At 42.1% G+C, this 15,037-nt stretch overlaps 2 protein-coding genes across 5 annotated transcripts in view; both read right to left on the bottom strand.

The window, feature by feature from the left end:
* The window catches only part of TRIQK (triple QxxK/R motif containing), a 64,532-nt gene extending 58,017 nt beyond the window's left edge, over positions 1-6,515 (bottom strand). For 2 of the 4 annotated variants that reach the window (XM_049826429.1, XM_049826418.1), the window contains exon 1: positions 6,434-6,515. Coding sequence is in view for 1 of the 4 variants with exons in the window: in XM_049826450.1 (XP_049682407.1) it covers positions 5,617-5,698 (82 nt within the window). In the remaining 3 variants the exon portion in view is untranslated. Of the gene's footprint in view, positions 1-4,632; positions 4,683-5,616; positions 5,883-6,433 lie in introns of those variants that run through there. The other 2 variants (XM_049826440.1, XM_049826450.1) reach the window with 2 other exon arrangements.
* VIRMA (vir like m6A methyltransferase associated) overlaps positions 1-15,037 on the bottom strand; it is a 696,173-nt gene that overhangs the window by 19,987 nt on the left and 661,149 nt on the right. The window lies entirely within an intron of this gene.

Consider the following 15,037-nt stretch of genomic DNA (forward strand, 5'->3'; position numbering starts at 1 on the left):
CCATCGTTTGTCATTACTGTTTATGTTTGCACACAGACAACTGACTAAAACAGCAAAAAGTATCACACCCGACACAAATGCTGGAGAAAGTCCCCACAAGCTCTTATCCATTGACAGTGGCCTCCAGCCATTACTTCTAAGTGCTGGCAGCTCACCAGCTCTTTATCCATTTTATTGTTACTGTACAGTCCTAATTTTTAAATTAATTTTAGTTGAGTAACAGTAAATCAAGGGCCTAATCAAATTTAAATGTCAGCTATACAAATAGTGTACTTTCAGTCTGACAGCCAAGACAGAAGAACAAAACAAGTAATACATTGCTTCAGGTTAACTGCTTCCTTTTGGCAAGAACGTAAGTAATACCAAACTGGTCTAGCAGTAAAGTAAGTGATGTAATCTTAATTGGAGGCAGCATAATCAGCTCCACACACAATAAGTGCCACACTAAAACCACCCACTGCACAATTTCTATGGCTTACATACTACATGAAAGAAAGATCTATATTTTTTAATATCAACTTCTAGGGATGATCACCTTTAAGAGCAAACAAAACTTTAATGTCCTCCACACTGACTTGGTACAGTAACAAGTTAAAAACATAGGTAATTTAAAACAGAAAGTTTAAAACCTGTTCAACTTGAAACTACAGGGGAGTCTCATAAACAAGCTTTGGGTATCTGAGAGGCTTAGGATGTTGCTGACCCCAGCTGTTTAACCACCTCTCTGCCAGGGGTGAGCAGCCTGTAAGAAAGGGCAAAAAGAGGGGGTATGTTCTATCCCCAGGACCAGGGCCCCATTCCCAGCCTATGCATCAGCAAAAGCCACCCAAAACCAAATGTGAATTAAGGTGAGGGAAGCTAACTGAAGTGCAGGTATTGCTGGCTTTTCCATACAGACTGCAACCTGAGGGGTGGGGAGACCAGCTGGCAGCATCTTAAACCACAGCATCTAAGGCTTCCAGAGCACATCTGTCAGAGCCATTCATGAATAAATTTGAGCATAAGAGTTTGTAGAATTGAGAACTTCATACGTAAAGATTACAATGAAAACACAATAGATAAAAGCACAAAAAGCTACAAAGGCTGATTGATAATGTAAATGTGAGAGGGAATTATCATGGGTAAACTTAACCTTTTCTTCATTTACACCACACAGCACAGCCGGAGAGAAAACAATTGAAACTTTGAAATCTACTACATTTCCAACCCAATCTGTTTCCACACTATAAAAAGCAGTTCATAACATAAAAGGTTATTTTGTTCCCATTATTTATTTTATTTCAATGGAAATACACGAGGATAAATTTGGCTTTCTGGCTAAAGGCAACCAACTACAGGCGATATAACCCCATCTTTTATTTTGTTGTCTTACTTAAGAATAGAAATAACAGCATTAGTAGTTGACAACAAACTTGTGTACAAAATGGTGTGCTTCAGTTTGCCCTCTGGATTTTAACTTCCCAATACCATTCTCAACATTAACCTAGTGCTAACCTTTGCTCTTTCCCTCTCTCATACTTGCCCTTTCTGGTATAAGTGACTTGGCCACCGTAAGCTTCTGCTGTCAGAACAGTCTTTCCCCATTTATTCACTTCACTATCTCAACATCTATTCCTGGATTTCTATTTCACCCTTCCTCTCCTGACTATCTCCCATCTTTCTTTACACCTGCTGTTGGGTTTACATTGGCTAATTCATCACATCGTGTCTTTCCAATTGTCTCATTTTTTATGGTAAAACATACTGCATGAAGGACGATGCCAAGAACAATCACAACGCATGAATAAACAATATTTTGTTGATGTATGAATTATATATTTAACACTGCAAAAAGTCCTGGGACACAATAAACTGTATTGTATAAAGCTCCATTGTACCATTGCAGTATGTGGTTAGAGAGGCAAAATCAAAATTAAAAATAACTAACGCTGATTTTTAGCCTTGCTGCTAAAAAAAAATGCAGAAGAAACGGGAAACAAAGGGATTAGCACCGTCCAGGTCAAGAGTGCCTGGAGTAAGTGTTTACTCAACCCACTGAATTACAGGGGTATCTATGCACAGCTAGTTATACAAAAGCACCTGGGGTGCCTTGACATTTTCTCATGACCTTCAAACGTAATTCTAATGAATAAAAATTTATTAGGAATCATAGGCTGTTGCAGATAATTTGGGGATATTAAAGCTGCATTAATGCAAGTCCTACTTGGAAAAACACATGCAAAGTACTTTTTCTTCTTCTGCAGCAGTACCAGTGACCACCTATGTTTGCCATTACATGTAACCAGAGTTCTTTGCTAAATGGCAAACACCACTGTTTTTCTGGAACTATCTTTCCTTCTTATCTTCTTTCCAAAGGGGGGGAAAAAAAAAAAAAAAATCTTACCTGCTTATTCTGTGTGTCAAAAAATACTTCAGGACTAAAACTGATTATTAAAGAGCCGTAACATAAATTGTGTTTCTTCATCTCCTCTACCAACGACACCATGATGTTTATGTTGTGCATAATACTGCAATGATATATGAGATCATCAGCTTGATAACTAAAAACAGTTTCACTGTGCCTGTGATTGATAAACTATGGAAGTATTAAAACATTAAAAATGTTAATCTTTGTAATAATCTCCTGAAAACTTTTTATATTAATTTAAACCATCGATCATTTTAATATTTAATCATTGCAGATTTCATTTTAAATGAGGATAGCCATTCACTGAAAAGCACTTCATTTTTTATTTTAAAAAATGAACAGCTTATGTATTCTGTAAATCTCTTCATATTTTTTCCTCAATAAAAAGTAAACCTGAAAGCAAATGAAAAAGATCTACAAGAACAGAAAAATGTAAAGCAGAGTTTGTGTCAGAAAACACATACTTTTGCAGTCCTGTTCCCCAGCAGTAACTGTATTACCACAGTAGTATCATAAGACAGTCAGAGGATTCAGGCAGACTTCTACTGTAAATGAAAATCATTAGCTTCTTTGTCTACACCTTGCAACCATCTATGTTTCATTCTCTTTATATATCTCATAACATGTAAACATAACTATTTATGAAGAATAAATACTTAATATATTGACTTGGCTCTCCAAGATGATGTTGAATTGGTTTAGGTTTTTTAACATGTAACCCCATTTTGTAACATTAGCCTGCTTTAGCAACATATAAAGACTGTCCAAAGTATCCTACCCTCCTCTATAATTCATAGCTTGTCTTGCCTAATGAAAAAATTAGCCTAATATGGAAACATCCCAAAGTAAAACAAATCCAAGAACTTCCTAGTTATGAGAAAAATCTCACAGGAACTCTAAAATTCCAACTGCGATTAACTATAACTAAACTTGATGGTATTTGGTTTCTTTTGAGAGACTTTTAAAGCCATACAAGAAACAAAAACTAATTCATGGTCTCAAGAAACAAATTTCACATAAAAACCCAAAGAAAAGGTCTTCATTGCACTGCGAAAGAAACCCCTCATCTTGTTTTCTATGCAGAGTCTCCTAAAATTGGATGTCTCCTGGAGCTACTGCCATAAAGTACACTAAGCTTACATTGTCCTTTAAGACTGGGCTACAGGATTTGGCTGAAATATTTGAAGGAAGTAAATTCTAGATATACAGTGGACAATATAACAGGTTAATATATTAGCTTACATTACTAGTCTTCGTTCTTTATTTGTGACCAATAGTGAGTCAGAGGATTTTCCTGTACCTGCTATAAAACCGGCACACAAACTGGCTTCCTTTCCTGAAGAGGCTGCAGAGTGTAACAGCAAAAGCTATGAAGTTAGGGAACTGGCAGAAGTGCACATGGAATCTTCCAGTGCATATAAACTTACTCTGTATAGTTCAAGTTTATGAAAATAATAAAAAAACACTAATAAAAGCACTACCTTTATTCTTGATTTTATGAAGAAAAGTATGTGTCTTTTTGCATGTCACCTTTTGCTAAAGTCTGTTTTTAAGAAAAGATGTATGGAAAAATCCTGTTCATTCAATGAGATGCAGTAACTGAATTCAGGAACTCAGCTGCTTGCATCTGAAACGGAAGGGATAGTCCTGTTTTTATGGAACTTAATAGAAACACACGTATGTGTTTCTATGTATATCAATACAAGATTTAAATTTAAATACAAGAGGAGTTTTACCAATGCTAACAGGAATCTCTGTTTTAGTCATGCGAAGTAATCTTTCAAAACATAGATAATTGAAGAGCTTCCACATCTGCGTTGAAACAACTGAGTATCTTCTATATTGCTTTTGCAGATACAAAATACTATTAGACAGACTAAGAAGTCAATCGTAGAACATTGTTGTAATCTCTACTTGGTTAAATTAATAAATCAAGCTCACAGAATTACAGGATTGTTGATGTTGGAAGGGACCTCGAGGTCATCTAGTTGGGCTCATCTACCCCTGCTCAAACAGGTTCAGCTAGAGGACTATACATAAATTACAGAATTATAAATTATAAAATAAATTACAAGAAGGATTTACATATTGAAGCAAGAATAACAGAAGAAAGTGAGCAATTGCTTTTTTGCAAAAAAATGTGTCAACTATTTGTAATGGTGGGATTACTTTACTTCAAAGTCAACACTTCTTGTTTTCTCTATGCTCACACTTACAGTACTGACCTGAAGTAGGCTTACATCTTCACAGCTTCCATGAAGACAGAAAACAAGTCCTAGAAGGGTAAATTGCAGTAATTTGTGATCAAAGATAATCATGCCAACAAAAGTATCTGCCAAATTTTTCCTTAGTGAGCAGACAAGCTATTTTCTGAACAATGAAGTTTATCCCCAGCCCGTTTTGTATCAAGAGGTGAAGCGATTCAGCCAAGGAAGACAGGCCAAATAGCACTACTTCAGAAATGGTTCAATTTTCCCCATACTTGTAGATTTTTGTGTATCCCTTAAACATCACTTTCTACAGATTTCCACTACGGAAGTGACACATCAGTAGCAAAGGCTGGAAGAAAGTCAACATATCTTTAGTAACAGGTGCCCTTCCATTCTGATTAGCTGTTTAGGAACGAGCCTGGTCCCCAACAGCAAAGAACTTGAGCCCTCTATGACATGTAATTGAATTACTGTGTGTGAACATGTGTGCTGTACATACAGCCCAGTTATACCATAAGCTCTTTCAAAGGGGCTTTCTGGTACTATGCTCTGTCCTCCTAATTACCTAGGCTGATGTAAGGCAGAGCAGTTGAGGGCCACGCAAATACGCTGGCAGAAATCCCTGCCAACACTTCACACTTAGAAATGTTGTGGCTCCCATATTTCTGTCCAGCATTTTCTGAGGGTAAGCACGGCCAGCGCACTCTGCAGAAAACACGAATGAGTCCAACGCACCGGGAACACATCACGCCTGCAAGGTAAACACAGCCAGCTCAACAAGCCTGGGCTGTATCAGATTTACTGCATACACAGAGCCGTCCGACCCCGTACAGCCCCATTACGCACCGCACGTGCAGCGGCTCTAACACGTCCTGGTCCCACTGCACGTGGGGGGTCAGCATGCACACCCGCACGCACACACACCCACAGAAAGCAGCTGTTTGTCCAGCTCCCAGACACCCAGAAACCCCCCACACACGGGGTTTCACACACACATACCCAACCACACCGCGCTGGCGGGCAGCACGTGAGAAGTTGAGCTCATGAGGGAAAGCCGTGGGGTGTCCTCGCACGGACGCATCGCAGGCTTCCGTCAGCTCAGCCAGCCTGACAGCCTCCAGGCCCAGGCCTCAAACACAGCCCTCGCTGAAGAGACGCCGCAGTAAGAGATTTATTTCCCTCCAAATCAGCCAGTCGCAGCCTGGTGAGGGACCCAGCCTGGCATCACCTGGGGGCACGGAGGAAACAGGCCCGGCAGCCGAGGAGCGCTCGGTACGGCGTGAGGTGGCACCACCACCGGCCTCGACCTCGACCTCGACCTCGACCCCGACCCCGACCCCGACCCCGGCCCCGCGGGGAGCCGCCCGCTCTCACCTCCCCGGCACAGCGCATGCCGCCGGGGGCGGGGGCAGAGAAGTGAGACGGGTCTTTTCCCGCCCACACCCAACATGGCCGCGCCGGCCGCGGCTGCTGACCCCTCCCGGCCCCTCAGCCCACGTTCCGAGGGCGGCACCCGGCCGCCCGCGGCACCGCCCCGATTGGCAGCGCGCTCCGGCCAATCGCGGAGGCGAGCGCCTTCTCCCGGCCAATGGCAGCGGAGGCCCGCGCCGGACAGCGGGCCGGCGGAGCGCGCCGCCAGTGCGGACGCTCTCTGCCCGCAGGCCAATGGCGGCGCCGGAGGAGCGGCGGGGCAGCGCGCGCCCCCCCCGCCCCGAGGAGGGGGGGGGGGCGGTTGCCGTGACAACCGCAGGCCCGCCGGTGGCGGCCGGCCCTGGCGCCCGCGGCCCCTCGCCCACCCCGGGAAGCGGCGCGGTACCTCGGGCCGAGCGGCAGAGCTCCGCCTCCTGCCTCCTCCCTCCTCTCTCGGCGGGGCGACTTCCTGTGCTGGCGGGGCTGCCGCCGCCTCCTGCCCGAGCGTCCCCGCCGCCCCGCCTCCCGCTCCCACCCGCCCTGCCGGGCAGCGGCCTGCGCGGGGCCGGGGCGCCGAGCCCGCCGGGGTGGGGACTGCCCCGGCCCCGCGGCACCTGCGGCGGCGGCAGCGCCGCCCGGCCCCCGCCCTCCCGCGGCGCCCGGCAGCTGCGGCCGCAGGTGGGTCGGGGAGGGTGCTCGGGCAGCGGCGGCCTCGGCCCTCGCCTCCGGCCGCGGCCCCGCAGCGCCAGCTCCCGCCTGCCTGCGCCTCTCGGGCGTCTCGCTGGGTCTCCGAGCGGAGATGCTTTGGGGGAGGCTGAAAGTTCAGTCGTGGAGTGTTTCAGCATCCCCACCCCGCTTCGCACCCGCCGCTCGGTTTTTACCGCTCTGCTGCCTACCTGTATCAGAATTGTTGCTCCAGACGCGTAGAATGGAAAGCGGTTGACCGCCTTCACATCATCACCATCACAAGCCCGCTTCGGTGGGAACTTAGGTTTAAGGTCCTAAGAAAATAACGCATGGGAAATTACTAACCCCGACAGGTAGTTTTTCACCACCTTGAGATGACGCTAGGTCCGTTGCAACAGCTAATTCATTTACTTCAGTGCGAGCAGTAAGCTGCTGACACTTGGAATAGCTTACTGATTAGTAGTGCATGTGCACGCTCTGCTTCCTGCAAAATGGCGGTTGGTAACCAAGTATTAACGCTCCTCTGTAAGGAGAGATACACAAAAAAGAAATACTTGCATTTGTTTACCTCTGCGACTTAGGAAGTGAAAGCCATACCCGGCTGAACTTTCCCATCTTTCTAGATGGCACGTGTACAGAGTCAGAATGAGCCTACAGAAAAGTTGATTCATCGGAGCTTCTGTCTGGCACGTGTACCAAACCGCAGAGTTTTCTCTAGTCATTTCTGGAGCACACTTAATGGATGGCTGAAATTAAACAAATTTGTCAGAAATACAGCCTGTCCTGATTTCGAGTGGTGAGACACAAAGCTTTTTTGTACCTTTTCTGCCAAGAAATCTCACACTAAGGGTATTCAGCTGTTTTGAACATGGCAGCTCACTGGACCCAACCTTACGTTTTTTTCTCAGGGTATCTTGTCCCCTGTGGGACCCACTGTGAGCACCACATCTGATTTTTCTGACTACTGTGTGCTCAGAATTTTCAACAATGTTCTTTTTCATTCATACTCTTAAGAGTAAACCAGGAACCATATACATGTAAAATATTTTAATACTTTATTTTGATTCCTTGATTATTTTGATATGATTCAGTTAAACCCAAGTCATGATTATGTTCATGGATATTTGAATACAGTATTATGTGCAAAACAGCAATCACGTTCAAATAGCTGTTACACGTGATTTTTGACTGCGTAATCACAACCAAAATAAACATGAAGGAGTATAAGAATCAGTGTACCTGGCTACATGATTTTGTGTTATCTGAACCACTGCTGAGGAGTTTGTCCTTGTGAGTCCTTGTAGCAAAATACATCTAGTTCTAGTTCAGTTTCACCTAATTTCACCTAATCACGATACTCATTTCACCACCAAGTTATTCTTCTAGGTAATAAACCTTATTAATAAACCTTATCGAGTATGCCCAGCGGCCTCGATACTGAATCCATAAAGAAGTCATAAGGAATTACAACTTCATGAAAAGGAGCTATACAACCACTGAGAAATTTTCACCATTTTTAGTTTCACTGTCTTTAATTTCTTCATTCTTAATCCTCTTTTTATGGGAAAAATGTTTGTTTCCCATTGCAAGGTTTCTTCTGCAGACAAGGCATGCGTACTGGTAGAATGGTCAGAAGGGTGGTTGACATTTAGATGACAGAAAGTACTGCTGACAGGCTTGCTGTGTTTTGTAGGATAAGAAGCAGCCTGGATGGGGTATATGTGTCATGGGATATTTATAATCTGTCTCTTACAGGTATAAATACACAGGGGATACAATTACTAAATCTGTAACTATAACTGAAATGTATATCAATCAGAGAGGAATATTTTATTGATTTTGCCACACCCATCAATTTGGTGCCATATGCCTTGAGCAGATGAATTGAAAGATCCAAAAGTGTTTTTTTAAACTTCCATGGTTTAATTTTATCTGAAAAAATTTTGAAGAAAATGTATTGGCCGTTGTTTTCAGCGACTGTCTTTTCCTGGTTTTCCTCCCGTTTTTCATTTCTTCACAAGATCTTCAACTTACTCTGACAATTTGACAAGAATCTGTCTCTTTTTGTTCTCCTCCTATGCAGTGGTTTTCAACTTGATGATTTGTGAAAATTTTTTGAATAGAAGTTAAGTAAAGCCTACTGAAAATAGGCTTCCTTTTCTTATTTGTCTTTTGCAGAGCTCCTAGAAGCAGTCCCTGAGCTTTTAGAGTTCAGTAGATAAAAGGTTGGAAAATGATGCTCAACACTTTTGTTCCAAGTTGACAACACAGATTAAATTAACATATAGAAAACTAACTCCCCAAAATGGAACAACTTGTCTGCTGTCTAACCTGATGTCTCCTCATCTATGTCTAACCACATATGAGGTAAAGCTCAAAGATGTGAAAGAATGTTCTTAATTATTTTTGTTCTATTCATTTTGCCATCACTGTAAGTAAGAGTTTTGCCACGTCTCTCATCCAGAACTGTAGCCTGAGTATTGCCAATGAAGCAACAACTATGGGGCTACTATTCAGGCTGTTATTAAATCTTTCGAGTAATACCTTAGTCCAGAACTTCTAAAAGGTACAGTATTCCCCATCCAACACGTACAGTCTTGCTCTGCTCATATCCAACCAGAACTGCTGCTGAAAGAAATAATGCCCTTTGCTCATCCCTTTGTCCATGTCATTGCTCACTCTGCATTTCTCCAGTGTCTCCTGTCTTTATGCCAGCTCTGTAAGCACTTTGCCTTCATTTTAAAATCCTTTATTCCTATCCTGTCTTGTTTTCACTTAGCTTTAATATGTTGCTTCTTGCCTCTTAACTTACCTAGGATACTGGCTTCCACTGTGCTTTTATTCATGGGGTTTTATTAACAAACCCAGTTTTGCTTTCCCCATGTAACACTGTTACTCTCCAATCCATCCAAAAGACAAGTACGGCAGGATAGCTACCATTACTTGATGCCACTGGTGTGCTGAGCTGATTCCTACTGTGCTTCTCCCATATTTACTATTTCTATCTGTTAGTTCATGTCTTGTCTTACATTTCATTTGCAATTTCTCTAGCACAGGTACCTACCTTCCTGTTGCTCTTTAGTTGGTTAGTATTTAGCACCACTATCCCTAAAATCAGACATTCCTAAAACCTTTGCAGCATAGCCTGTAGCAGAGCAGCCCTGGACAACTGTCCTTACCCCTGCACCCTGCCAGGGCACAAGGGATGTGGAGACTGTCGTCTCTCCTTCCAGCCTTCCAGCTGAATATCTCCATGTAGTGTCAGTCATGATAGATGGTGTGTTTTGTGGCAAAGACAGCCTGCCATTAGGACAAACTCATTTCACTGAAGAACCATCTGATGATAATGACTTTCAGTCACAGACTGACCTAGGCTCACGCGAGTCAGTGTGCTGGAGGTGAAAGGCTCCATATTCCATTACCAGTACTCTGAGCCATCAAGTCTGCTCCATCCCACCCCTACTTAATCTGTATTGATAGACTTGGTAGCATTTTCCTAACTGCTATCATCCATACAGATGTCTGCCGTCATTTTGTTGATACAGTCAATCAATACTACATTAAATGTTACCTTCAGTTTACCCTTAATTGTCTAAAGTAGATGTGGTATTTTCATTATTTATACAACTATGCCATTAAATTATGCATTCCAGATTAAAAGAATAAAAGACTTGTTTACATTATTATTATTGCTCTGGCATCAACTTTTGGATTTCTGTGTAAAGAAATTAATCTCCTATCGGAGGGGGAAATGGGGACTGACAAGCACTAGCTCCTGTTGCCTCTGGGACATAATTATGCTTGCAAATACAAAACCAGAAAAATCATAAGCTTAACACAGTAGACACTCTTGAAAGTTTCATCTCAGCATGAAGCTATGTTTTAATTATTATTTTTGTCTGCATTGTTCAGATCGACAGTGCACCAACTAGAATAAGTGCTTATCCTAGTTAATTCTTCATGAGGCTTATGACACTGGAAGATGCATTTAATTTATTTCCTCTTTCTTTTCTTAAGCCAGCACTGACTAGGTGGTTATCTATAAACATTCAACAAAGGTTTTACTACTTTAGGGCCAGATCCAAATCCTGTTGAGTCAATTGGAAACTTCAAAGGTCCTTGGAACAGGCCCTATTACAAGACAGAGCTAAGCTGTGATTTGTTTAGGGACCTTGCAGAATAAAAAACCCCAAACTTATTTATATTCTGCAATATTAACAGATTTCCTATATGGTAGAGATTGTCTGTTCTTATGAACTGAATCTGGACACTCTAACATCCCCACACACCTCAATAATAATTTTATATACATATGTGCATGTCCTGATTCCAACCAAAGATTAATAACATTATAATAGATGATGTTTTTTCTAATACAGTCCTTGGAAATATGATTGTATGTAATACATACAGTTCTTACACCTGAACAACTGTTGTCTGTGTTGTGAGAGAAGGTTTTCATACTTACTGATTTAATTAGATAATTATAGTGATGCATTTCATATTGGGAAAAATCACATATTTTGAAAATTACTGTGATGCTATTTTGGTTCATTTTTTTTAAAAAAGTAACCTGTTAAGTATCAACATAATAGTTATCTATTATAGAATCAGAGAAAAAGCTCAGCTTCCAAGAATGAATGTGGGTTTTGCCATGCCAAAATTAACCAAAGAAATGCTCTGCCTCCAAATATTGGTGTGGTCATCCGGGAAACAAAAACCTATTTACAGTTTTATAAATTATTTGTAATATAGTTTGGGAGCCAGGTTCTCCATATTGCAGGATAGTGTCCCAAATTACTAGGTTGATACAGTTCTCCTCAGTTTCCCTCAGGAATCTCCATTTTGTATGAATAATAAAATATCCTATTAATTCTGGACTTGAACTTCTCTCCCATCCCCTATGTGTGCCTTGACTGAATTATGCACTGTCCTCCTTTCTACAATACTATTCCATTAGGTAATACAGAGTTGAACACTTCAGTAGGAGAAACAGAGAGCTTTTCGTCATACACCCAGTTACCCAACAGCAGAATCCTTAGGGCCCTCTCCTAGCAAGTGTGGGACCTGAAATCTAGTGTTTGTTTTGAATCAAATAGAAAGAGGGATTGAAAACAATTCCCACCAGATAAATACCCTTTCCTCTGGACTGCAAGGTAAAACAGGAATTTCTTTTCCATGAAAAGGCCTTTCCTTGGATAACTTTTTGTAAGGTGTGATCTGAGAAGTGCCACCAGACCAAATGCTATCATGCCAATGAAATGGGCACAGTGATGCAGCAACTCTCTGAGTCTAGTGTCTAAGGGACCACTAAATGTTGGACTTCATTTTTGTGCAAATGTCACCTAAAGCTGCAGTTAGATGCCCAAGTCCCTTTGCATATCCAGCCAAAGGGACTCTGTAAGACCCAGCCTCATGAACCTCAATCTGTTTAATGCAACAATGGAAATTTACTGGATGCTCTGATCACCATCTATGAAAACCTATCTGAGCAATCAAAATCTGGTAACAAAGAACTCCTTAAACTTTATATACCATTAGAAAGAATATATATATAAAGAGCTAATAGCTGGGAGTTCAAGCTCGACAAAGTGAGAATAGGAAGAAGACATACACTTTTCCTAAGCATTATACTGGATTCTCCACTGGTTTACTGAATAGGTGCTTTTTTCCTCCCAGAAGAGGAAACCTTTTTCAGTAAGGATGTCTCCTGGCTTTCGAGAAGCTGTAAAACAAACTAGAGGGTGATAATCATCCCTCTCAGCTTTACAGTCTATGCTTCTACTCAGCACACTACAAATAATAAGTTGTTCAGCATTTTATTTCTTATTGCTGTTTTTTGTGTACTCTCTCTTTTTTATTTGCTACTTAGTAGACTTCTCTCGATAGTTTAAATGTCCTATAGTCATTGATATCACTCACATTTGAGTGATTCAGAAATAAAAATTACTTAATCTTCATTGCAGGTCTATAAGATAAAGGGGTAGCAACATCACAGTTTTACAGATGGGGAAGCAAGGCACAAAGAGCAGCTGGGAGGAGCCAGGAAACTACAGATGAGCACATCTGACTTCTGTACCGGGGAAAATGGTTGAAACTACAATAGCAAATAGAACTGGATGGATGCCACATATGGGGGCAGATACCTCATAATTTTTGAGTATGAGGGTCATGCCTCCTGCATCTGTTAGAGTTCTTTGAAAGAGTCACCTAAAAATGTGGGTAAGGATGACTGGTCAAAATATTGTAACTGAAAATCCAAACCAGCTAAGTTGCTATGGGAAAAAGTTAAAAGGAAAGTTACTTCTCTTGTTTAAAGCTTAGAAAAAATAAATAGAAATAATAGCTCTGTTTTTGTACCAACGAGATAGTGGCATATTCACAATGATGTGTCTGGGATGCAGGCTGCTCAGTACAGTCCTAAATGACTCAATAGTAAAGCAACAAAATTTTCTGATTATACAAAATAATTAAAAACAAGAAAAATTAAAACTGGCTTCAATGATTATATATGAAACATACCATGATATTCAGGAACTGCATTTTAAAATGGCTGATGAAATCCAGCAATAAGAACTGCAAATACACCATGGGAGAAATAACTATCCATACAAATAATGGACAATAACACCGTCATCTGTGAACTTGCTGAGGGTACTTGCTGTGCCCCATCATCCAGATTATTAATGATGATGTTAAACAGGACTGGACACAGTATTGACCCCTGGGGTACACTGCTAGTTACTGGCCTCCAACTAGACTTTGTGCTACTGATCACCACCCTCTGGGCCTGGCCATTCAGCCAGTTTTCAGCCCACCTCACTGCTCATCCAGCTCATACATCAACAGGTTGTCTGTGAGGTTCTTCTGGGAGATCACGTCAAAAGCCTAACTGAAGTCCACGTAGACAATATCCACTGCTCTCCCCTTGTCTACCAGGTCAGTCATTTCATCGTAGCAGTTTATCAAGTTGGACTTCCCCTTGGTGAAGCCATGCTGACTACTCCTGATGATTTTCCTGTTAATGTGCTTGGAAATGGTTTCCAGGATTAGCTGCTCCATCACGTCCCCAGGGATCAAGGTGAGGTTGACTGGCCTGTAGTTCCTTGGGTCCTCCTTGCCCTTCTTGAAGATAGGAGTGGCATTTGCTTTCCTCCAGTCTTCAGGCACTTCTCCCAGTCGCCATGATTGATCAAAGATTATTGAGAGTGGCCTCGCAATGACATCTCCCTCAGCACTTGTGGACGCATCCCATCAGGGCCCATGGACATATGTACATCCAGTTTGCTTAAGTATTCCCTGACCTGATCCTCTTCCACCAAGTGTACATCTTCCTTGCTCCAGCCTTTCCCCTTGGTCTCTGGGACCTGGGAATCTGAAGGCCCTTCTTGCTAGTAAAGACTGAGGCAAGGAAGGCCTTCAGTACCTCAGCCTTTACCATGTCCTGCGTAACCAGGGGCCCCATCTCATTGAGCAACGGGCCCACATTTTCCATAGTCTTCCTTTTGTCACCCGAACATACTTGTACGTTGTTTACCCAGGACTGTTCTTTGACACTGAGGTCACGGCACATGCTCATAATATTATCCCTCTAACCATCTACAATGGTGTGGCTACATGCAGGCTACCTTTAGTAACCATTCCTGGTAGACAATGGCTCATGCTTCTGGAAGCTTGAACCATGCTTGGAAATAGTTTGGGAGAGACCTAGCTGACATAGGCCAATACTGTGCTGGTGACTGTTCTAGCTATTTAGTAGCACAGGTGATCAAATGCAAGTGCCCAGGATCAGCCTCTGGCAGAGTTCATTGTACTGCTATAGACACAGCCTTAGCTGTGTCTATATTAGCATTCAAGAAAGAAATCCTGAAGTCACTGTAGTTATTGGAAAATATCAGCTCAGTGCTTAGCACAGGTCAAAAAATCAAACTAGAACAATCAGAGTTGCTTAGAAAGGAACAGAGAACAAAACAGAAGTCCTCATTATACCACAGTATGCAACAATGTGTTTGCATCTTGAATACTCTGTCTTGTCACCCTGTCTCACAAAAGACACATAAAACCAGAAAACATTACGGAGGTAGGTAACAAGGATGATCAGATTTGGCTACTGTACAAGAGGTGATTAAACTGATTAAAGCTCTTCATCCTGGAAAAGAGATAACATGAGAAAGGGACACAAAGTCATTGCTTGTAGAGACTGTAAATGAGGAGCTGTTATTTGCTACCAAAAATAAAAAGGAAGAGGGCACCAAATGAAAAAAATCAGGCAACAGGTTTAAAACAGAGGTCCTTGCTGGACCATGGACCTGCTTCCTTGCTT

The sequence above is a fragment of the Accipiter gentilis genome, chromosome 2 (genome assembly GCF_929443795.1).
Source record: "Accipiter gentilis chromosome 2, bAccGen1.1, whole genome shotgun sequence".
Lineage (NCBI taxonomy): Eukaryota > Metazoa > Chordata > Aves > Accipitriformes > Accipitridae > Astur > Astur gentilis.